This window comes from Triticum urartu, chromosome 7A (genome assembly GCF_056163025.1).
Source record: "Triticum urartu cultivar PI428250 chromosome 7A, HENAU_Tu73, whole genome shotgun sequence".
Taxonomy (NCBI): Eukaryota; Viridiplantae; Streptophyta; class Magnoliopsida; order Poales; family Poaceae; genus Triticum; species Triticum urartu.
Genome location: NC_141879.1, coordinates 43,419,670 through 43,444,382, shown reverse-complemented (window position 1 = coordinate 43,444,382; position 24,713 = coordinate 43,419,670). Strand labels below are relative to the sequence as shown.

General features: G+C 48.8%; 1 protein-coding gene and 1 pseudogene across 1 annotated transcript; one reads left to right on the top strand and one right to left on the bottom strand.

Moving 5' to 3' along the window:
- Positions 1–8,411: 8,411 nt before the first annotated feature.
- Positions 8,412–9,519, bottom strand: LOC125529621 (uncharacterized; annotated as a pseudogene).
- Positions 9,520–22,911: 13,392 nt separating this feature from the next.
- LOC147957514 (uncharacterized) lies at positions 22,912–24,464 on the top strand. Its single transcript, XM_087533984.1, has 2 exons — positions 22,912–24,187; positions 24,427–24,464. The coding sequence occupies exons 1-2, from the start codon at positions 22,927–22,929 to the stop codon at positions 24,462–24,464; spliced, it is 1,299 nt and encodes a 432-aa protein (XP_087390110.1). The 5' UTR covers positions 22,912–22,926.
- Positions 24,465–24,713: the final 249 nt, after the last annotated feature.

The window sequence follows — 24,713 nt, the reverse complement described above, 5'->3', positions numbered from 1 at the left end:
TCTCCCTTTACATATACCACTACATCCTGACCAAACTATATACATTGTTCATTCATTTGCACTTCCTACAAGTGATTTTCTTATTGGCCTCTATACTAGCCTATAAGATATGTGGCAACCACATGGACATATGCAACCATCATAAAAGGATTGGAGAAATATATATGGAAATACGGGAATCAGAGATATAGGGACAGTAGCATATCGGCACAGGATCTATCGTTGTTCCAAATTAGTTTCGCATTGGGCTCAATTGGGTCAGGCGGTCAGCAGTACAAAAAGATGGCTCAGCTGGTCCCATTTTATCTGCTGCTAGCTTTTGGTCATGAGAGGTCCTACGGCGTTGGGCTCACACATGTTTGGGCCTGAGCGCAGCTATATATAGGATAAGGATTAATTTCTAGAAAAATAGAACAAATCAGCCAATCAATGACCTGGAGCTAGACAAAGTCACGTCACTGCATGTGGGCATCGAAGTGGACTCCGGGATCGAGCAATACATAACCGAGGCATTGAGTGAGCCAGCGGTGTCTCTTCCAGCAGGTCGCCTCTCTCATCTTCACCATGTTGTAATGTAGGATAAACAAGAGTGAAATTAAATGAATCTATCTATGACAATTCAATGGTTGAAATTAACTACTCCCTCCGTCCGAAAAAACTTGTCATCAAAATGGACAAAAAAGGGTGTATCTAAAACTAAAATACATCTAGATACATCCCTTTTTATTCATTTTGATGACAAGTATTTCCGGACGGAGGGAGTACTTAATATTATTTATAGATCTTAAATAAACTAATTAAGAGTAACTACAAACTTGTCTTTCCAAATACAGAGTACGTCGGAGGTATGAGAGGATAGCCAAATGCAACTTCGTGGCATAAAGAACGGTGAGCTCTCTAGTTTCGATCCATTCCGGCGGAGGCTGGTGATTTGAGAAACCTAGGGTAATGTTAATCATGTCATGCGACTGGTGAACTTATCAGACGTTTTAGAACTGGTGAAATGTGATTCAGGTTAGTACAATCTGATGAGCCGCCTTTCGATCTTCCAGGCACATGCAGGAAGTTGGCCGCATTGAAGGCCATGACGTGCATCTTCGGCATCACTCGCTCCCAGCAGAGCACGCAAAGTCAAGAAGTACTGCATGCCCAAGTCCAGTTGTGCAATCGTGATGAAAAATAATCCAAAACTGGTATCCTAAAGACATACTTCTTTTTTGTGAAAAAAGGTTTAACCCTGGTTCTCTGAATCGATAATTGCAAAACAAAGGGGATAGAAGGATAGGACATACAACACTTCAGAATTACTCCCTCCGTCCCGAAATGTAAGACGTTTTTTGATACTATGATAGTGTCAAAAAGCGTCTTACATTTTGGGACGGAGGGAGTACTAGCTAATCCTGTTACGAGATCGTGATTGAAACCACTTGAAGAACCTATGTACAAACATCTGCAAGTGGTTGCATCCATAGTGACGAATCTCTTGAACTCATACTCTAACACTATTAAACACAATACATTATGTTCGTTCCAAGTTGTCCAACAAAAAGCTGACACACTCCCACTTGGAATTTTATACTTGCGTTTTTTGTTCACCCCATCAAACCATTTCCCCAAACGTACAAATGCTATTTGACCAGGCAGATTATAGGCCACATGGACTATTGTCCACAACAGACGCACAAAAGAACATGAGAGGAACATGTGCTGCTGGCCATAGACGCAGGTAACCATACAGTACAAGTGTACATCACAAAGTTTATAACATAACAGTCACAGAGATAGCGTCAAACTACATGAATTCTGAAAGACGCAATCATAAATCACAATACCAAACCACGTTAATAAGCGAAGAAATGGGATCACTTTGCTTTCAAACTCCAACACACCACAGTGAAACAGCTCAAAGCTTTCAAGAATTGTCTCTGTATTTGTCACCTCGCACAGTGCTTCGCTCATTCCACACCCAATGGAGTGTCTGGCGTAGCCTCTTTTGGTATTTTTCATCATCCAAATGATGAGCTGGACTGTGGTCCTTCTTATCCCTGGGAACTGAGTCGTTGGGGACTTGTGCAAAACTAGCATCTCCTGAAGCTTATGAATAAATGCGGAAGCTTCAAGTTGGGCACTCTTCAGCGCATCCCCGGAAAGAAGATGAGAAGATGTGCACGTCCAGTCCGGCAAAGCTGCGTAGCAGTTTGCTCCGTTTTGGTCAATACATGTATAATGTCAAAACAATATACTTTTGGCAATATAGCGTCTAACAAATATGAGCAGCTGTAGTAAGTCAGTGAGACGTGCAGTGGACTGTGAGCACTTGGAATGGTATACAATGTGACCAATAACACGTTTTTCTTGAGAAGCACGGATGTTGTTTAGAAACTTTGAGAACACCATAGACGTATACACACATACACAGACCACACTCGCACTGACGGTGCGCCTGCTAAAAACGGAGTTCCGGGGCTCATCAGTGAATAGTATACATGTCTCACATGAAAACATATTTACTTCCGGTACAAAATATATAAAGTAATTTTTGGTTGTTACGATATTGTATGTACCCACCATTGTATCAATAAGGTTCAAACAACATACGAGGACTGGATTCCACGGTAGTGGGGTCCGATCCCGGTGGAGATAAGCATGACGGCGAGGGCGGTTGTGAGCGCGTCGGTGGGGGTGGGGGGGGGGGGGGGTCATGGTTAATGTTGTGCGAGACCGCTACACGAGATGACACGCCGGCGAGTTTGGCCGGAGGCCGTTGTGGGGCGGGGCAGAATACTGGCGGCAGAGAGTTGTGGCATGAGCACCAGCGAGGTCAGATGGGGGCGGTAGAGATGGGAAAAGGGGGAGGCGGTTGGGTCGTGGGTAATTAATTCGTGGCAATAAAAAACATATGACGAGAGATTATTGGAGACGCGGATCTCAGCCGTGAGATGAAAATCTATATCTATACCTACTAATAAAGCAAGGTGCGTTTCTCCAATTTTTTCATCCGTTTATCGCCGAAAAGTTTTTTTCCCTATCCGAGGTGATACTAAATTCTAATGCGTTCGTCTGCAAAAAAAAAGGCTTTTCCAGATTTTCGTACGTGGGCCGCGCGCTGTGGCCCAGTGAAACCAGCCAACTTATTTTTTAAGCCCACGCAGCAGGGAAATTCTATTTTCCACACAGGGCGATAAATAGTAGGACTTTCGCACAGGACAACCGATAATGAGCTGACCCAGTTTTCTTTGTTTCTATGTTTTATTTCTATTTTTATTCTTCTTCCCGTATATATTTTTTCCCTTCCAATTTTAGTTTTTTTATAGAATTTATTTCAGAAATTCAAAATTCTCAAAAAACGTTCAGAATTAAGAAAAAACAAATTACAGAAAATGTTTGGAATGCCAACATTTTGTTGCTATTTTGAAAAATATTCAGAACTTGAAAATTTTCCCATATTTTCAAAAAAAATATTGTTTTTCAGAATTGTTTGAGATTTCTAAAATCAAAATGGAATTTTATAAAATGCTCCAAATTCAAAAAATATTCTTGTTTTAGTGAAATTTTCACAATTCAAAATAATGTTAAAAGGTACACATTTTCGAAAATCTTACGAATTTTCAACACATGTTCCCGTGCTAAAAAAATGCTCACAAATTCAAATAATGGTCATGTTTTTATAAAAAAAATTGGTGTTTTAATAAATGTTTGTGAATTTCAAAATATTTCCATGTTTCAAATTTGTAGCCGTTTATCTACAATTCAAAATAATGTTAAAAGATACACATTTTCGAAAATGTGGTGTTCAATTTTCGCATTTATTCACAAGCTAAAAAAATAATGTTCCCATGCTAAATAATGTTAAAAGATACACATTTTCAACTCATGTTCCCATGCTAAAAAAATTGTTCATGTTTTATAAAAAAATGTGGTGTTTTCAAAAAATATTTGTGAATTTTAAAAGATGTTCATGTTTCAAATTTTGTTTACGTTTTTTAAAAGTATATATAATTTTCAGAAAACTGTTCAGGATTTAGAAAATGGTTCATATTTCCTAATTAGGAAACTTCATACCTTAAAATCTCCTGGATTGAAAGGAAAAGTAGATTGAATAATTCATGGGCCTTCTCTGGCGTACGATGATGTAATAAAACTATTAAATGCCCTTGATCAATGAATGGAAAAGTAGCGGATTCGTTACTTCACACCCGGCGAAACCGAGAAGCTACATATTTCTTTTTCACGTGCACACAGGGTTTTGCTTGCACATATAATTCTCACTAATTTTAAATGCATGCTATTTTTTCTTCCGTTGCAACGCACGGGCATATGTGCTAGTAAGATAAACGTATCGCAAGTAGTCTGATGATGGTTTCCCTTCAGACTAGACGACTGATAGGAAGAGTTTCCCTCCAAGATAATCAACTTTCATTACAACCCATGCGTAAGGAGCTAACATTGACAATCAAGGCATTTATTTCTTCCATGATTGCTAAATTTTCTCAACATATTGAATACTCTCTGTACAATAGGATCTGAGATTGGATGCTAAATTTTATGCGAGGGGTCCCAAATTGGATCCCTGCCACATCGCTCCCGTGGGCGACGGTGAGGTCCCTGCCTCCGCCGCCATGAACACCCTCCTCTCCATCTCTCCTCCCTCGCCGCCACCAAAGGACGCGGCTGGGCAAAGCCTGGCCGGCGGCGGTGGCGGCGGGGCCTTTCGCCTTCTCGCGCAGGGCCTCCGCCATAGGGCGGCACCGCAGGGCCGGGACACCGCGATGGCGAGGGTCGCGGTGGTGTGACATCGGATCCCCACAACGGCGGCGCTCGGGGCCGGTGGCACACGACGGGCATCGAAGTGGTGGATCGTGCAGGCGAGGGGATGTCGGCGGTTCGGGATCCACCCCGATCTAGCGTCCGTCTTCAGCCTGCGGCACGGGCTGTGGGCAGCGATAGCCGGTGTCCTCTGCCGTGGTGGAGGCAGCGGTGTGGTGGTGGTCTTAGTGCTCTTCTCGCATCACAACAACCATCTGCATGATCGTTCCTCCTCGATCTGGCCATCGACGTGTTTCCAGAATTGCTACTAGAGATCTTGCCCAACGATATCTGGATCGGATAGATTCCGATCGTGCGCATCCATATCAGCCTACGCAGTCCAGAAGGGCGCGACGCGAAGCTCTACTGTTTGTCGACACCATGGGACATGTCGGTATCTCGATTTCCATGGCATACACAGCGGTGGAGAAAGTCATGGCGGCTGAGATCGGAAGATCAGTAAGGCGGACGGGCCTTGGAGGCGATGGAGTCAGCCACGTGTTTGATAACTTTCAGAAGCAGCAGTGAAAGTGGGGGCGGCAACACTGGAGGATTTCATTTTTATGGTGCTCTTCGCGTGCTGAGTCGTGACTTTTAGGGTAAAAATCTAAGGTCTGGCCTTAATTGGTTGTGCATGGCGATGGCCTTGCTGAAGGTATTGTTTTGAGAGCTCGGACTTCTCCAGGGGAAAACCTAAGATCTTGGATGTGGCAACGACGGCGCTTGTGCACTGTTACCTTCTTGAAGGTGTCGCTTTTGGAGACCTTTTATGTTTTCTGGGTGTTGTCATAGGTGGTGGTTTGTGTGCTGCTACTGAGAGGAGTTGATCACTATGGCGAGGCCTTTGTTTTTCCTCTCTATTCTGTTTTCTTTTCGGGTTGTGTGCATCTGGGATATCTTTGAGGCATCTTATTGGTGTAGAAGCTGGGTGTAATTGGTATCTTCATGATATTAATACATTCCCCTTCCAAAAATAATCAAAAAAACAATTAGTATATTTGCTTAACAGTGTTCGTCAGCTTAGTATTCTCCTCAGAAAATGACCATTCTCAGCACTTATCGATTTATTGATTTTTTATATGTTGGTCAATAACTTAGCACATGGATCAACCATGAGTTCACATGGTTGATACCCAAATTCCACACCATGATGGCGAAAAGCCATTTTATATTTTCGTAGATATTGTCCAACTCACAACGTACTTTTACGGGATCCTAGTAGCATGTATTTCATTTTCTTTATTGGTATTTAAAAGTGTCCGTCCAATGAATATGAACATGATTAACTTGTGTAGTTTCAGAAAACTTTAAATCAAGCGATGAAAATGATCATTTTTCATAACATGCAAGTGCCACAATATTCTTGCATCATTGCTTTTATACAATCTTTTGGTTAGCTTTTTTCAGTCTCCTTTTATGCTCATCAATTTGGGCCACGGAAAAGAAGTACATTATCCCGCCCGACCCCAAGGGGTAAGAAACAAAGTAGGCATACTATCATGCGAAATTGCAATAATCTGACTAACACGAACAAGATTATTCATGAGCATTATTCAGAGGGGTATCACAACATCGGTTATTCATGATCCACGAACAAGACCAAAATAAGTAACATACATAAGAATGTGAGACTACTCACTGCTCACTGATATGATTCTAGTTCGACCCACTTAAACAAACACAATTTTAAAGTTGATAATAGAACCGCAGTTTAACTAGCAAAACAACCACAAGCTTACATGATGCATTATCTTATTTGGCACAAGTAAAATAGGTTATTTCGTTCCATCATTGATCTTTTTTTTTGGAAATGGAAGTATACCCCCGGCCTCTGCATCATGATCTACAAAATATTTATTGACTGCTTACATTATTTCACCAACTTGTCCACTATTGGAGAACATCGAGATCATAGACATAATAATGCTTAGTAGCAACAACAACTGGAGACTGCACTTGCTTGCCTTTCCATGCAGAATAAAATTGTTGACCAATAAAGAAATCATTTATCCATAATTACAGATATTCACGTATGTGGAATACATGGACCACTCCATTTATATTTGGAAATTATATAACACTAGCAAGAGCAAGGGCATTCTTACTATTGTAGACCTACAATACATCTTCAAAAGTGACCACTACGTAAAAACCACGAAATAGCTAAACATATAAGGGAGGATGATTTGACACCCGGGACCAGGTGATCCCGAAATCTGGGCCGCCCAAAATAGTTGTTGGATCTGTGCTGTGTATTATTGAGTTAGGCTAGCAAATATGCCCGTGAGTTGCAACGGGAGATAAACTATCACATCATGCGGGTGTGGTAGATATTAAAAAAAGTTTGAATCAAATGCAAGGATGAGATAAGGACTTTTAAAATATGATTTGAAAAATTATGCCTGAGTAATATCATGATGAGATAAGGGACTTTTTAAAATCCATTTCCACAACCAAAAATGTGATGGTCTCATCACGACTTGATTTCCTAAGTGGTCACAACATAATATTTTTTGGCTGGGCAAACTACATCGATGGACCCTGCCTAAGTTAGACTGATGAATGTTGTGTTACAATCTGTGGTAGCAAAATAAACATAGTTGTCTATGGACGCAAAATAGACATTTAGTCATTTTCACATGGCTTACAAAAACTAACCCATAGCAAGTTGTGTCATTTTTTTTGCGCTCGGCGCTGTACAAAACATGAAACCCTTTATTTTACCCGATGCGGTGGACAAAATAAAGTTATAAAATGACCTCTACAGATCCCCTAATAAAACTTCTACGTAAGCGACTATTCATTTTGTTCATTATTTACGGACCTATTCTAATTTTTGTGAACATTTCCTAAAAGTCCATGGACTTCTTTTTCAAATTCCCAACAATGTTTTGAATATTATATCATTTTCAAAAAATGATGAAATTTTTTTATTTCATGAAAAATTATTTGAAATCATGCCTTTTTTAGAATATGCAAACATTTTTTACAATTATGAACATCTTATGATTTTTTGTGATTTTTCGAGTGTTTTTTGAATTGACAAAACACTTTATGAATTTTCAATAAATGCACCTTTTTATCTATTGTTCATTGCAGTGCGCATATCATGACAAATCATGCCAGGTCCTAACTAACAAGTACTGCCATCGAAAAACACCGAGCCTAATTGGACTGTTGTCCGCTGCCAAACACAAGAAAGACACACACAGATTGGCTCCCAAACTCATTGCGGAATATCTAAAACCGTTCTAAACTCATCTCACATACTAAAACACCTGAAATCCCAAAGTAACAAAAAGCACATGCAAACCAACTGTAGATCTTAAAGAGTACCGAACTAATGGGGAGTTCTTTTTTCCACATTCACATCCATACATATGTTTTAGCAAAAAGCACATGCAAACCCACATCCGTCACCAAACACTGTGGCCATGGCTAATGCATTTGAAGGTGTTGACAAAGTTCCCCTCCTTGATAGCATTGGACATCTTGTTGAACAGCTCATGTGCCTAATCTAGTGTTTTCTGCTTCTTCCCCCCCCCCCCCTTCTCATCACCTGCCTCCGCACTAGGGATTGATGGCAGGTGATCATGATGCTTGCCTCAGGGCACAGGGGTGTAGAAGCTGACAACTGGAATCAAATTACAGAAGCCACGATTATCACACACCTTATTCACCCACTCCGACTATAGCTCGATTGTGAACAGGCCGACAGCCGTGTTAACAAAATGGATATTTGCTCCATCGGCAAAGCCTAGCACTTGCACTCTGTCTGCATCCTCAAGAGCACCAATCGAAAGCCAATTGCCCAGGTAGATGGAACGGTTCAGCACCCACTGTGCATCAGTGCGATCATTCGTCTACCTTGACCAGAATTTTAGATGCTGATCCAGGGCTTTGCAAACCCGCAGTTCACCATCCTCCGACAGCACCAGGTTAAAACTATCCTTTCTAGATCGGTTTGGTGTGCCGGATACTGCCAAGGCGTGCCTTGCTAGATCAGGAAAATATATCCTGCTAGATCATACTTCAGAATCAACCCATCGTCCGACAGGAAGTAAAGCAGAGACTTCCCAACAAGCACGCTGGAATAGTATGTAAGGGCCATGTCGAAGTTGCCGCGCATCGAGGCCAGCTCACCCCAGGCGGCCGTCTCCGATGAGTATACGCACGCGGACGTGAGAAAGTTCTCGTCAACAGTGTCTTCCTGGAGGATGTCGGTGTGCACGATTGCACGAAGACCAAGCGGAAAGGACACCCGAGGCAGTCACGGTGGACGTCGCACCCGTCCGTTGCGCAGAACACGATAGCGGTCGAGCAAAGCCTCACCAATGCTATGGGAACCCTCACACGCTGGCGGGCGCCAGTGGCTGGCTCCCACAGGAGGAGCTCCTGGGTACGTACCCCTGTCCTCGGAGAGGAAGAGGGCGCGGCCGTGGCGGCAGTCGAGGGCCCGCCAGGGGCGGTGGTGGGCACGAAACTGGGGATACGGTCGTCGTCCCAGCTGTGGAGGAACCCGAGCACCGGGGGCACCCAATGAAGCTCGTGCAGGCGGCGGCAGAAGCTGCGGTCGGAGAAGGCGAGGGACCAGGTGGTGCAGACGAGGGATGCGCGGAGGAGTCGGGTCGAGTCGTTCGGCGGGATGCGGAGGAGGATCACCTCGAAGAGCTCGTCCGGGACCGCCGGCACCGGCCGCGCCGCTGCTGCCATAGAGCATCTCCAGCTGGCCCCCTAAAAAGCCCCCTAGGAGCACTTTTTCAGTGCCGGCGCACAAAAAAAGTTCCAGTCATGCCTCCACGACCTCACTTTTCGCCAAATTAGTGCAAAAATACGGCCGGCGAGACCAGGAGAAACCCACAATCCCAGGGGGCAGCTGGGAGGCACCGGCGCTTTTTTCTTCGCCTCTCTGGCCCACTGTCAGCAACTTTCCCAGGCCGGCCCCACCACGTTCTCTCTCTCTCCCACGTTCTCTCTCTCTCGCTTTATCTCTTTCTCTCATCCTCTCCTTGCTAGTGCTCCCGATCCATCGTGCCGCCTTTCCTTCGTCGTCTGCTCCGCCCTGGTGCTAGCTGCGGCCTCGCAGCCGGCCTCCCCTGCCGCCGGTTGCTCCGCTCCTCTCATTTGCCGCGCGTCCGGCTGCGCTGGCGCGGGCGTCCGCCTGGTCGCTGCTCTGGCTGGCCATTCCGCGCGTCCGGCCTCCGACCACGCCCCGCAAATGGTACGAGAGCATATGCTTAGCCGGCTACGCTACATGCATGCCTCGTACCCTGGTGCTTGGCCGCGTGCATGGCCACATGAGTACGCACATGTTTCATGGCTGGCCGCTGGGCCGAGCTCGCGTGGCCGCGCCTTCCGCCCTCGCCGTACACGCATGTTTCATGGCTGACCGCTGGGCCGAGCTCGCGTGGCCGCGCCTCCGCGCCTTCCGCCCTCGCTGCGCACGGCTCTCCACCCAGGCGCGCCGCCGTGCTGGCCTGCCTCCGCTCAGCGAGCCCCTGCTCCGCCTCCACGCTTCCCCCGGCCTCGCTCGTCCCGCTGGCGAGGTCTACGACCTGCCCCGCCGCGAGCCCGCCCGTGCCCACGGTGCCAACGAGCTCCGCCATGGTTTGCCGGCACGCCGCGCCCCGCGCAGCCCCGGGCGAGGTTCCATGCAGGGGAGGTCGTCGTGGACGAGCGACAACTCGACGGCACAGGCGACGGGCTCGGGCCGGCCTCGTCGCCGCCCACCAGCTCGCACGTGGCTCGTGGGAGGCACAACGAGCGGGGAATTTTTGCCCCCAGGTCAAAAATTTCGCCGGCAGCCCCCTAGGCGGCGAAAAATATGCCGTCTCTCTAACCATCCAACCACATGTTGGTTCGCAAATGTTGCTTTGCTTTTGTGGACTATTTCGTATTTAACTCTTTGGTGTCATTCAAGGCCTTTTTTGATTCAAAATGCAAACCTGGCCATATAGAGGTTGGCAAGGCACGCAAATAAAAGGGCCAAGCTGACCTTCGGCCCGAACAAGTCTGATCTCCGAAACCAGGCCTTAAGGCCAGGCACGACACGACCCTTTTACACTTTCTATATATTTTTACATCTGTATATATTTATTTTCTAAAAAAATGATATTTCTAAAAAAATATTTTTATTTTTTCTTACTTCTCGAGGTTTTTCTGTATTTTTCCTTAATTTTCATACTAAATCGGGTTAGAAGGTCGAAACACAACGTGGGCTGCCAGTCCCTGACTCCATATAGTTGTTACAATAATTCGAGGCACATCATGGATCCGTCAAGGACAAATAATCACACAAGCACGATCATGACACTGAGATATGTTAATGAGTTTCATTAATATGACAACATCCACAGAGCATGATTATGGACGCACCTTCCCATGTACCCTATCACATGATACTATTGTTGATAAGCCCACCGAGATCGTCACACATTGCTTCTATCACCATGCCATGGCCTGTCTGGCCACCCCTACCACGGGCACACGGACCATCCTTCTGGTGATCTCTATCTTAGCCTAGAACTTATATCTAGTCTATTTGGCTACTCGCGATGACATTATATGATAGTCCCGAGTTACACGTATCCGACTCAAACACCTAAGTATCTACAACTTACGAGTCCAATTGTAACACAATTAGTACACATATTCAACACATGTTTTAATACTCCACCTTGACGAATATGTCTTGGCTACTCGCGATGACATTATATGATAGTCCCGAGTTACACGTATCCGACTCAAACACCTAAGTATCTACAACTTACGAGTCCAATTGTAACACAATTAGTACACATATTCAACACATGTTTTAATACTCCACCTTGACGAATATGTCTTGGCCTTCTTGAAGCCTTCATGTGTGTCGGGTTACAAATGAGGGGTTGGCCCAAGTATACGAATGGCACATCTTAAGCCCATAGACCATCCAGGACTCTGCCCAATAGACCATGGGCGATGGACCATAATCATCAACCCATCAAAAATAAGGAGGGCAGCTTAGGAACGCACAAAGACCCTACAGTCAGATACTGAGGCAGTCGACATGCGACAACCGGTAGCCAACAATAGGCTAGGGAGGAGAAGGAAGCAGTCGACTAGAACATTAGTCCATGGCTACCTAGGATACCTCTCGCCCATGATGCCTGAAATGATGGCAGTTACCCAATGATGGTATAATTCAGTTAAATATGACAGCTACCAGTTGTAAATGACATGGAGCAGTCAGCCACCCATGTTGCCATGAACAACATTAATACTAGCCCATAATGTACCCCCTCCTAGCACACTCTATATAACACGGGAGCGGAGCTCCATGCTGATGGTTGAACATCCACACATTGTACATCAGCGCAGCTGCCACCATCCCCGCCCCTCTTTTTCTCGTCCCCGTCGTCTTCCTCCCACCCCTCCTCAATAATTCTCCTTTTCTTGCTTCTTCCGGAGGGGCGCAACCGCTGCTCACACCACTAAAGGAGCAATGCGCGCAGGGGAAGTTGCAGGCCAAGGTGCGCTCGCCAGCCCCGCCCGCTGACCGGAGGATCAAGGCTCACCCTCTCAGTGCGCGTAGGGAGGGTGGCGGGATGTGGTGTGCTCACTAGCGGGTCAAGGGTTGTTGTGATCCAAGGCCCAACATAGTGGGGATTCGAATTTAGTGACATTGTTATCCATCAACCACAACATTTAAGTGAAGCTTGCGAAAAAGATTTTAGCCATAGGAATAATCACTTCAAGTTGGTATGTCGAAAGGATGCAAAATAATTTACATGTCTTCCCATCTTCTATTGTGTTAGTAATCTTCATTGACCTGTGTCGTACCGTTGATTGTAATCATAGTATAGTTATATTGTTGCTTCACGGTGCTTTCCATCAAGATGTTTGCTATATGCTCATCTCGTGCAATTTAATTTTTATCTAATTACCTAATTGTCTTTTCTTCGGTGTTGTCTAGTGATGGACGAGCTTCTAATGGTCCACTAGCTAGGAGAAAAGTAATCTCACACAAATATGAGCCAGGTAACCATGATCTGCTCGTGGCAAATATGATTATTTTTGTGCACTTGGGGAATATTTTTTTTCAGATGTTGCTTATCCCTTTGTACCGAAGAACATGCATTATTGAATCCAAAGGTAGCTATAAAATTGCATTTTAATCTACAATGAAGGTGGACATGGTATAACAGATTATGTGTTGATTATTATTCTTTATCGCAATTTATAAATTATCCTTAGAACTAATCTTTACCTAATATTAAAGGACGGAGGCTTTCATAGTTCTCCATACGTCACCTCTTTGTATCCATTGATTTTATATTAACCATCAAGATTAATGGCTGAGATTTAAAATTAGATCTGTAAAAAAAAGCAGTTTGGACACGTAGGTGAAAGGAAAGAAAATCCAATTCCTACACTGATTCCACCATGGGCTTAGCAGATTTGTCCTGACCCGCACACATATATCTCTCCTTGCCTTTTGGACTATGATGTGTGTATTAAATTAAATTAAATTAAAACCCGGCCAAAAACAAAACGAATACAAAGCGTACTGCAAGCCGCTTCTCTCCATCCCCAGGCCATCGTGGATCTTGCACTGCTGTAGTTGGCCGTTGTGGTGGCCATGGCAGGCTTGCCAACCACCGTTGGAGCCCACATCCCCTAGCTTGACAGGATTGCCAGTCACCTTTCCGAGGTTCTCGCCATGGCCCTTACCGACAGCCGGTCGGCAGCCGTCCATCATGATGTTGTCATCGCCGTCCTGCTTGCCGAGAGTCCATCACGTCCGCCCTGTTACCAGAAAAACCCAAGGTTGGGGGAGGCGGCGCTGCAGGGGCAACAACTGCTGCAAGAGGCCGTGGCGTCCCTATCGTGTGGCCATGCAGCGTACATGACCAAACCACCACCGGAGCCCACATCTCCTAGCTCGACAGGATCACGAGCCGCCTATCCGAGGTTCTTGCCACGGCCCTATACCGGCAGCCGCTCGCCTGCCGCCGCTGGACCCGCTTGCGCAGGGGGATTCCATTGTGATGTTGTTGTCGTCATCCTGCTTGCGGAGAGTCCATCACATCGGCCTTGTTGCCAAGCAAAATTCAAGGTCGTTAGAGGCGGCGCTGCAGGAGCAGCTGCTGACGTAAGAGGAGGCCATGTTGTCCCTGTCGTTCGGCCATGCAGTGTACGTACAAGACGAACCGACGCACTGCAGCGCAAGATTGGCAACGCCAGGTGATGGCATGAGCGGTAATGGTGCAACACGCCACCGGGAAGTCAGAGCAACGCGTAGCCAGATAGATCAACGTGGGGACCCGGCGAGCATGACCAACGGAGTTGCAGCGGGCGTGAGTGCGTGACAATGGTCATCCTATGAAGCGATGGTCTTATGCACTTCAACATCGTTCGACTAGACATTCTTAATTCTTTTTGCGGCTTAACTTGTGAGGGACGAGATGTGGAAGTGGCTAGTAGGATCGATCTATTACAACTCTCCGAAGTAGTAGCCGATACAGATCGAATTACAGGGTATGAATGTTCTAGCGATATGAACTAGGTCAGGTAGCCGCCGCCGCCGGGCTCGGGTGATCCACTGGATGCCTTTGCTGGAGAGCGAGATGCGCTTAAGTAGTGGAGGTAGACTTGGGCTGGGTGGTCTTCCATTCCGGGCCGAAGTATCTGCTGTTGGGCTTGTGGGCGCGGCTGGGCCGCGCCGGGTCAGTCTGGGCCGCAACTGCTGGTGGGGTTGCGTCGTCAGGGGCGCTGACATCCCCCCTTCTTTGCGTGAGGCTTGTCCCCAAGCCTCTGCCTGCGGGAAACGGTGTTGGAGCGCTTCCTTGTCCTCCCACGTGTGCCCGAGACCAGCGCCTGGCGACCACTCCACTTGTACTTGCTCGCACATCGTCCCGTGTTTCTTGCGCCAACGAGTTTGCAGAATCTTGACAGGAATAGCGAGATCATCAGTACAAAGAGGAAGCTCAGACTGAACTTGCGTACCAGGAAGAAGTGCTTTGCGGAGCTGCGAGACGTGGAAGACAGGATGCACAGTTGCTTGCGGTGGTAATTGAATCTTGTAAGCCACTTCATTGATGCGCTGAATGATCGGAAATGGACCATAATACTTGAAAGCTAACTTGTGATTTGCTCGTGGAGCAACTGATGATTGAAGTTGTAGCTTCAGGAAAACTTGCTCTCCCACTTCAAATGTGCGCTCGGATCTTCGCTTATCAGCTTGCATCTTCATGCATTGCCTTGCTCGGTTGAGGTGTTGCTGTATCAGTTCTTGCATCACAAATCGCTCCTCCAGCCATGCTTGGAGCGATGGTACTGAGCAAGAATCAGTAGCTGACAGCCCCCATTGACGTGGCTCATGGCCAAACATAGCCTTGAAAGGGCTCATACCAATAGCTGAATGCAGATATGTGTTGTACCAGAATTGAGCAAGAGGTGTCCAAAAACTCCAGCGTTTCGGACACGCGTGCGTGAAACAGCGGAGGAAGGTCTCGAGACATTGGTTAACCCTCTCCGTTTGTCCGTAAGTTTGAGGATGGTTGGCTGTGCTCAAGCGGAGTTCTGTCCCTGCATACTTGAAAAGCTCTTGCCAAAAATGGCTTGTAAACACTGGGTCACGATCCGAGACTATAGCTTGAGGGAACCCATGGATCTTGTATATCTGACTCATGTAAATTTGAGCTACTTTGGCAGCAGTGTATGGATGCGCTAAGGGCAAGAAATGGGAAAATCTTGTTCTTTTGTCCACTATAACCCAAAGGCAATTGTAAGCGCCTGATTGCGGCAGACCATCAATGAAGTCCATCGATATCAGCTCCCACGGTTGAGAAGGAATTGTCAGAGGTAGCAAAAGCCCCGGTGACGCCGAGCGATCTGGTTTGGCTTGCTGACAAGTGGTGCAACATTTGATGTACTGTGAAACATGCGCTTTCATCTTGGGCCATGCAAAGAGACGTCGCACTCAAGAATAAGTTGCGGGGAATCCCGAATGACCTCCAAGTGCACTGTCATGAAAAGCTCGAATGATGCGCTGCTGTAACTCCGTGGATCCGCCCAACCATATACGATCTCTGAATCGTATAATCCCTTGCTGCAGAGGGAAGCGCTCTTTTGGATCCTTGCGAATAGCCAACTGTTCCAATAAATGAAGTGCTTGAGGATTCGAATTATGACTGGCGAGAAGTTCGTCCAGCCATGCTGGCTGACACGAGGTTACTGCCGTCAGAATTTTGACAGGTCGTGCCCGGGATAATGCATCCTCGACACTGTTTTCAGATCCTTTGCGGTACCGAATTTGGTAGCGCAAACCCAGCAATTTCATGAAAGCCTTCTGTTGCCAGGGCGTAGTCAGCCTCTGCTCCTCCAAATGCACCAAACTGCGCTGATCCGTGAGGATAATGAATTCAGCATGCTGAAGATATGGCCTCTATTGTTCCACTGCCACTAAGATCGCCAAGTACTCTTTTTCATAAGTAGATAACCCACGGTACCTTGGTGAAAGGGCCTTGCTGATGAAGGCTATTGGATGGCCTTGTTGCTGCAGAACAGCCCCAATTCCTGACTCACTGGCATCTGTCTCAACTGTGAACTGCTGATTGAAATTAGGCAAGGCGAGAACTGGAGCTGAAACAAGTTGTTGTTGCAAGGGTCTGAAGGCTGTTTCCGTGGTGGGTGTCCAGACGAAGGGCACCCCTTTCTTGAGCAGGTTAAAGAGCGGCCGGGCGATGATCCCAAAGTTCTTGACAAAACGGCGATAGTAGCCGGCCAAACCCAAGAAACTCGCACTGCCTTGACATCTGTGGGCACTGCCCAGTTGGACACTGCCTTGATCTTCACTGGATCCGTGGCCACTCCAGCAGGGCTGATCACATGACCCAGGTAGGAGATTTGCTGCTGACCGAATGCACATTTGGATAATTTCACTTTCCAGCTGTCGCGACGCAGAAGAGTAAGCACTTCTCGGAGTTTTTGCACGTGCTCACGAAGAGTTTTACTGTGTACCAAGATGTCGTCGAAGAAACAAAGCACTCCCTTGCGAGACACAGGTTTCAAAGTACCGTTCATAGCGCCATTGAAAGTGCTAGGTCCTCCAGCCAACCCAAACGACAGAACCTTGAATTCGTAATGGCCCGAGTGCGTTTGGAAGGCAGTTTTGTACTCTTCGCCTTCGGCCAAACGGATCTGATGGTACCCCGCACGTAGATCTAGCTTTGTGAACCAACATGATCCAAACAGCTCGTCCAACAGCTCTTCTATGACAGGTACCGGGTATTTGGCAACATTGGTCAAGGCATTGAGGTGCCTATAGTCGACACATAGTCGCCAAGTACCGTCCTTCTTCTTCACAAGTATCACCGGAGAGGAAAAGGCACTCGTGCTTGGTTGTATGATCCCAGCTTTGAGTAGTTCTTCCACTTGCTTTTCAATTTCATCCTTGTGATCCGGCTTGTGACGGTAAGGTCGAATGTTAACGGGTTGTGCTCCTGGAATCAACGGGATACGATGGTCGCAAGCTCTACGAGGTGGCAGTCCTTGTGGTTCTCCAAACACCTCTGAGAATTCAGACAACAGTTGCTGAATAGGTTCTGGTACAGGTTGTTGCTGTTCCTCCCCCATGGTGACTGAGCAGATATGAACAATATGTGAGACCGCTCCTTGTTTACAGAGTGCTTGCAATTGAACACTGTTGATGGTCAGACAAGTGGATGATGACGCCTCATGGCCTTTGAGAACCATAACTCTATCAGCCGACTGAAACTCCAGAGTTTTGGCTCGCCAATCCAATGTCATAGGACTGTGAGCTTCCAGCCAATCCATTCCCAAAATCGCGTCATAAGTGCCCAAAGCGAGTATCTTCATATCTGTAGCAAACTCCTGCCCTTGTGAAAACCGCACACATTGGCGCACCACTGAAGTGCAAAAGAGTTCACCTCCATCGGCCACCTTAACCCGACAAGGTGTGCTTAATGGCTGCACTCCTGTGAGTTGCTTGGCGAGCTCTTGGTTGACAAAAGACGTTGAGCTGCCCGAATCCACCAGCATCAAAGCCATATGACCCTGTATCCATGCCTGAAGCTGAAATGCTTTGGCTGACACACCCCCGGTCAGAGCAGTGCGTGAGATGGCACAAACTGTTTCTGATGCTGTTTCAGCTGATCCAGGTTCATCATCCCCGCAGACTGTGTTGATGCCGAACAACTCCAAGAGTTCCTCGACTACGTGCAATTGTACTGACGTGGGGCAGACATGTTCACGGCCCCAACGTTCACCACACTTGAAACAGAGCCCCCGCGCGCATCGATAATCGCGGAGGGCTTTATCCTTGGCGAGATCCGAGCGTGGTTCGCTCTGACGCCCTCCGTCTGCTCGGGCTCCTTCCACGCCGCGCCGATCGGTAGCCGTTGCTGGTGTAGGTAGCCGATGCGGTGGAGGAGGTAGTGGCAACGGCGTAGGGCCACATGATGGGATATCAGGTGGTCGCGACGAAGACGCTTGCCGTGCATCGACGAACGCCCCGTGGATGACCTCTTCCTGGAGCAAGGCAAGGGAGCACGCCGTATCCAAGTCGGGTGGTCGCTGCACCAAGACCACCGTCCGGATGTCTGCCCGTAACCCTTCCACAAAACGGGTGAGGAAATAATAAGGATGAATTGAATCTGAATAAGATCTTAAATTGTTGATGATGGATTCGAACTGCTCAATATAGTCAGTAACGGTAGATGTTTGTCTTATGGTGTAAAACTGGCGAATGAGCAACTGGTGCCGATCGCGACCGAAACGAGTGCAAAGCAAGGCAGTAAAAGACTCCCAATCGAACTGTGACAATTTTTTCTGAATAGTTTGCAACCACACGGACACTGATCCAGAGAAATTGAGCGAGGCCATGGGCACCCAAAACGACTGGTGTATGCCAAACATGTCAAAGTACTGCTCGCACAAGACCTTCCAGAGGCGTGGGTTGTCCCCAGCGAACACGGGAAACACAATCGAAGGGTGAGCCTAGCCCAATCCCGTGAGTAACTGACTAGCATGCGTGAAGGGCGAAGAAATGGTAAACTGAGGACTGTGAGTGATCTGACCGTTGTTCGGGAGCGGCGGCGGGGTCATGAAAGACGCCGCCAACGGCTCCCGTTGTTGATTGGCAACGCCGTGGTCATCAGACCCATGGAGAAGATCCACCGCGCCAGCTGCGGAGTCCAGAAGGGCTCCGAGCGTCGCAGGCTGCTGCAGAGGCGCGGTGCCCGAGTGGTTGTCGTCGCCCTCCTTCGGTAGCGCGGGCCGCGCTTGTTGGAGAACCGCCACCGCGTCGCTCAGATCCGCGACCCGGCGCTCCAGATCGGGGCGCCAAGAGAGGAGATCATCGATCTTCGCGTTGGTCACCTTGCTAGCCGCCGTGTTCGCCTCGAGAGTGGCATCGAGCTTGTCCGAAAACGCTTTGATGGCCGGATCCATCGAAGCGAGTTGTTGCCTGGCCAGATGCGAGCTCCGGGTATGGATGAATTACGCCAGATTGAACGCGAGGAAGAGGTGGTGGATGTCTCTGATACCAGATGTGAGGGACGAGATGTGGAAGTGGCTAGTAGGATCGATCTATTACAACTCTCCGAAGTAGTAGCCGATACAGATCGAATTACAGGGTATGAATGTTCTAGCGATATGATCTAGGTCAGGTAGCCGCCGCCGCCGGGTTCGGGTGATCCACTGGATGCCTTTGCTGGAGAGCGAGATGCGCTTAAGTAGTGGAGGTAGACTTGGGCTGGGTGGTCTTCCATTCTGGGCCGAAGTATCTGCTGTTGGGCTTGTGGGTGCGGCTGGGCCGCGCCGGGTCAGTCTGGGCCGCAACTGCTGGTGGGGTTGCGTCGTCAGGGGCGCTGACATCCCCCCTTCTTTGCGTGAGGCTTGTCCCCAAGCCTCTGCCTGCGGGAAACGGTGCTGGAGCGCTTCCTTGTCCTCCCACGTGTGCCCGAGACCAGCGCCTGGCGACCACTCCACTTGTACTTGCTCGCACATCGTCCCGTGTTTCTTGCGCCAACGAGTTTGCAGAATCTTGACAGGAATAGCGAGATCATCAGTACAAAGAGGAAGCTCAGACTGAACTTGCGTACCAGGAAGAAGTGCTTTGCGGAGCTGCGAGACGTGGAAGACAGGATGCACAGTTGCTTGCGGTGGTAATTGAATCTTGTAAGCCACTTCATTGATGCGCTGAATGATCGGAAATGGACCATAATACTTGAAAGCTAACTTGTGATTTGCTCGTGGACATGGCCGCAACTGCTGGTGGGGTTGCGTCACCAGGGGCGCTGACATAACTAGACATTCTTAATTTGTTATTATATGCATGATTTGCAGATCAATTACCTGCCAGCGTCTTTATTTATGCAGCACGCAAGCAAGTTTCAACGACGTGATGCACACAGATATACTCGAACTAGCGAGCAAGCACATACGTAACGTGCCTATGATAACTTCAGGCATGCATCAAGGGACACCTCAGAACATCTTGAAAAATCTGGTCAGCATGGCTTTATTCACTACCAAAGTGCTCCGCCCGTTAATGAAGCCACTGTTATCCCTACACAGGTAAGGCTATTCATCAAGCTCTTAAATTAGCTTTCCGAAATTACTGGAATATGACAATTGTCGATCCATGGCAAGTACACTCTATAGCTCTACAAGCGGCCGAGGTAACTTATTGGTCTATTGTGAATGTAAACAGCACTTTAGATATTTAAATTAATCAATTCTTTATAAAAAACATTGAACATTTTCATTAATAAACAGTGCTATATGAATATAGCTCTTCTTTTCCTTCTGTCCAGTGTCTGAAGAGATGAACTTGTCTCGGGAGAAAAAAAAACACTATAAAGACACAAATACACTGCTTCGAGGTCAGTTATTCCATCCTTTTAGGATTAAAGTGTAGCACTTCATACATCGATTATGCATGTTTAAGATTGTCGGCAAATACATTACAGGGCTGATGCTACGAAAAATGCCTCAGTCACACATACACACACACATGTGCATGACACACACACACGTGCTCGAATGTGACTGTGTGAAATATAGTCTAGAGCCATTATGCTTGGGGAGTATTTTTTTGTTTCTCCCGTTGCAACGCACGGACCTTTTTGCTAGTAAATTATAATTATTAGATCCAATAAATGATTTATCCTTCTCATTTTTTGTCCAGGTTTTTCTTAGAGATAATAAATTATAATACTTGTTGTCCATTAGACACACTGTGAATTTTTGTTTCTCCATGAATCTCCATCAGCAGATTCTTAGATCGCAACACGCACGGTGAGCCAAATGGCAAGGCGTTCAAACAAAGCCATCTTTTTATTTCGTCTACTATTTATAGTGTACTACTATCACTAAACGACGATGAACCATACTGAAGAAGGCTTTCGCCCGCTTTATATATAAAGCAACGATCATTAACAGCCTAGAACAAACGCACGCCACTGTAACACACACACACCCAAGGCAGGATACATAGACGCTGAGCACAGCGACACCACCCCTACCAACAAAGAGATGCGATGAACCGTGGACTCCAAGGCGGCGCCTTCAGGAAGGAAACGACACCGGAGCGCCGCCACCGCCCGATCTGAGAATCAGAGTTTCCCCTGGAGCAACACGACAGGCAATGAGTCGCGACAATGCCTTCAAGAAGGGAACGATCTTTGCTGCTGCCGGTTCGTCCAAAGATAGAGTAGGTTTTCACCACGGCAACACTCAACGCCATCGAATGTCACACCCCGGCTACCACTCCGCCCACACGGCCATGGCCATCGGGAAGCACAGAGCCACGTGTTCTGTCCATGAGCACCGCACAACCACCACCAGGGCCGTCGCCCAAGCATCCAAGACCTTGACACCACCTCACCCGAGACACGCCGCTACCCCAACCAAAGATATGAGCGGAAAGGTCCCACCTTCCGCACCCCTGGGCGGCCCCCCTGCGCCGATACCCAATAGGCTGGCCAGAACTGGCCTCCATAGCTCCGTCTTGCAGCCCCGAGCGCGAGACGAGCTTAGTCCTGCTGCCGGGCGCGAGATCAGCTCGGTGCCCAGGGCGCGAGACAAGCGAGAACCGCAACTAGGATATGGCCACCCCTTCGACAAACGTAGCGCCCGGACAATGAGGAGAGGGATCGAAGGCCGACACAAGCCGCCTACGGCGAGCCGACACCTGACCATGCCAGCCGCAACCGACCTGTCAAGCTACCATGGAGCCACCCACGACTGAAGCAACAACCACACGGGGCCACTGCTCAACCCCCGCCGCCCCGCGAGGTCCAAACGTCGAAGCCACCGAGCACATACCCGCACCACCAGCCAACAGGGGCGCGGCTTAACGTCAGCACAACGTCCATCCACAACCCGCTCTCACCTGACGCACCCAATCCCGACGCCGCACACGCGCGCGCCGTGACACCGGCGACCGCCTCCGAGCACTTGTACTAGATCAAGGTCGAAGCCCCGGCCACCCCCACGCGACCCTGCCGCATAGCCGCCAAGCCCGGAATCACAGTGGGGGCAGCCACCACGGCGCTGCAGAGCAGGCCCAAAGCGATGACCGAACCTGGCCGACACCACCACCTCGCGCCGCCAGCCATATTCAGATGCAGAGGACCACCAACCAGGGGTGGACGCAGCACGCCACTACCAGCCGCTCCATGCAGCCCATAACGAAGCCGACGCGCTGCTAATGGATCCCCACGCTAGCGTGGCGCCCCGCCGCGTCACCCTGCAACAGCGTCGCATCCCAATGAAGCCATGACAGCCCACGCCGCCCCACTGCACAGGAAGGTGAGGAGGCCCCGCTGCCGCCGGCGATGGTCGGGCTTTGTCAGGTCGTGCCCTCTTGTTGCGAAGAGGAACGAAGGAGGGTAAGGCTGATGGCTGACGATTTGGGGGCGCTGTTAGGCAATCCGATCAGATCATACCCTGCCATATTTAGTGCTCCTATATTTGCATATAAATCGGGCCATTATGGTTAGGATTGTATTGATTTGTTTCCATGGTTATCTTGTAATCTGTCCATATATATGAGGTAACACGGAACCCACAATTGTGTGGTCAAACATTCTCTCTCTCTCTAGTTCTATCATGGTATCAGCCAAACGATTCGCTTCCACCCCTCTCCACTACCGCCGCCGCCCTCGCATTCCACGCTGCAACACCTCTCCCACCCCAGTTGCCGCCATGTCTGACGCCGGCAACCTTCCCCATCCCCACGCCGCCCTTTGGGCTCAGGCCATGGCCATCCAAAACATCAAGAGCCTCATCCCTGTCACTCTCGACATCAAAGCCTCGAACTTCACCAAGTGGCGGTACTACCTCACCATCGCGGTCACCCAATTCGCCCTCGCCGATCATCTCGACACGGCGACTCCTCTGGCCGACGCAGAGTGGCTGCGGATGGATTTCATGGTCCTTCGCTGGCTGTACGGCTCCATCACCTCCGAGATCGCCGACATAGTCATGGCAGCGGGCACCACCGCCTACGCTGTCCTCGGCGGCATCACTGCTCTCTTCCGGGACAACCAGCAAGCCCGCGCACGCTACCTTGGCCAGAAGTTCCGCAACCTCGAGCAAAGGGACAAAAGCATCACTGCCTACTGTCTCGAACAGAACACGGTCGCCGATGCCCTCGCGGACGTCAATGCCCCCGTCACCGACGACGCCCTGGTGTGGAACACCATCAGGGGCCTCCACGACGACTACAAGGAAATCGGGAACCTCGCGCCCCTCATGAAGCCGTTCCCCACTTTTCTTGAGTTTCGCAACATGCTTCTCCTCCAAGCACTCGAGCCGTCGTCCACACGCTCGTCGTCCGCTGCGGTCTTCTACACCACCACGCCTGCGGGAGGCTCCCGCGGCGGCCCTGCTCCTCCGCCGCAGCAACCGCATGCTGGGCGCCCTGGCTACGGCACCCCCAGCACCCCCAACAACTCCGGCTCGGGCCGGTACAAGGGCAAGAAGAAGCACACGGGTGGCGGTGGCGCCCCGTTCTTCCCCAGCCTGCAAAATCCATGGACTGGCGCTATCCACATGTATCCCATGACGGGTCATGGTGGACCCATCTACCCCGCCATTGGACACGGCCATGCTCCTAGCCTCCTCGGGCCGCACCCTGCCGCATCGCCGTCTCGCCCGGCTCAGGGCTACATGGCCCTGCCAGCTCCGTCGCCCGCGCCTCCATCACCCGCGACCTTCACCTACAGCGGCTACCCCACCTACGGCTCCCCCTCGACACCGACATGGGATCCCTCCGCTCTCGCCAACTACTTCAACACCATGAGTCTGCAGGCTCCTACGGAGTGGATCATGGACACTGGAGCCTCCGCTCACATGTCTTCGTCTGCCGGTAACCTCACCTCTGTTTCCTCTAATCCTCCACATAAACACATCATGTTCGGTGATGGCTCTTCTCTTCCTGTCTCTCACTCCGGCCATGCAACCCTTTCTACTTCTTCCTCTCACAAACTCACTCTTCGTGATGTTCTCGTCACCCCTCGCATCGTTAAAAATTTAATTTCTGTTCGTCAGTTAACTCGTGACAACTTATGCTCGGTTGAATTTGACCCTTGGGGTTTTTCTGTGAAGGATCTCAGGAAAGGAGCCGTGATTCTTCGGTGCAGTAGCTTGGGTGATCTATACCCGACCTCTTCCTTGCCGCACGCCCACACCGCCTTCACCGTTGACTCCAGCCTCTGGCACCGGCGCCTCGGCCACCCTGGTCTCGAAGCATTCCGGCGCCTCGCCTCGTCATTATCACTCCCTATTAATAAAGTGCTCAAGGATCCTAGTTTATGCCATGCTTGTCAACTTGGCCGTCATGTTCGTTTACCTTTTTCTACTTCTACAACAAATACTCATCGTCCGTTTGAATT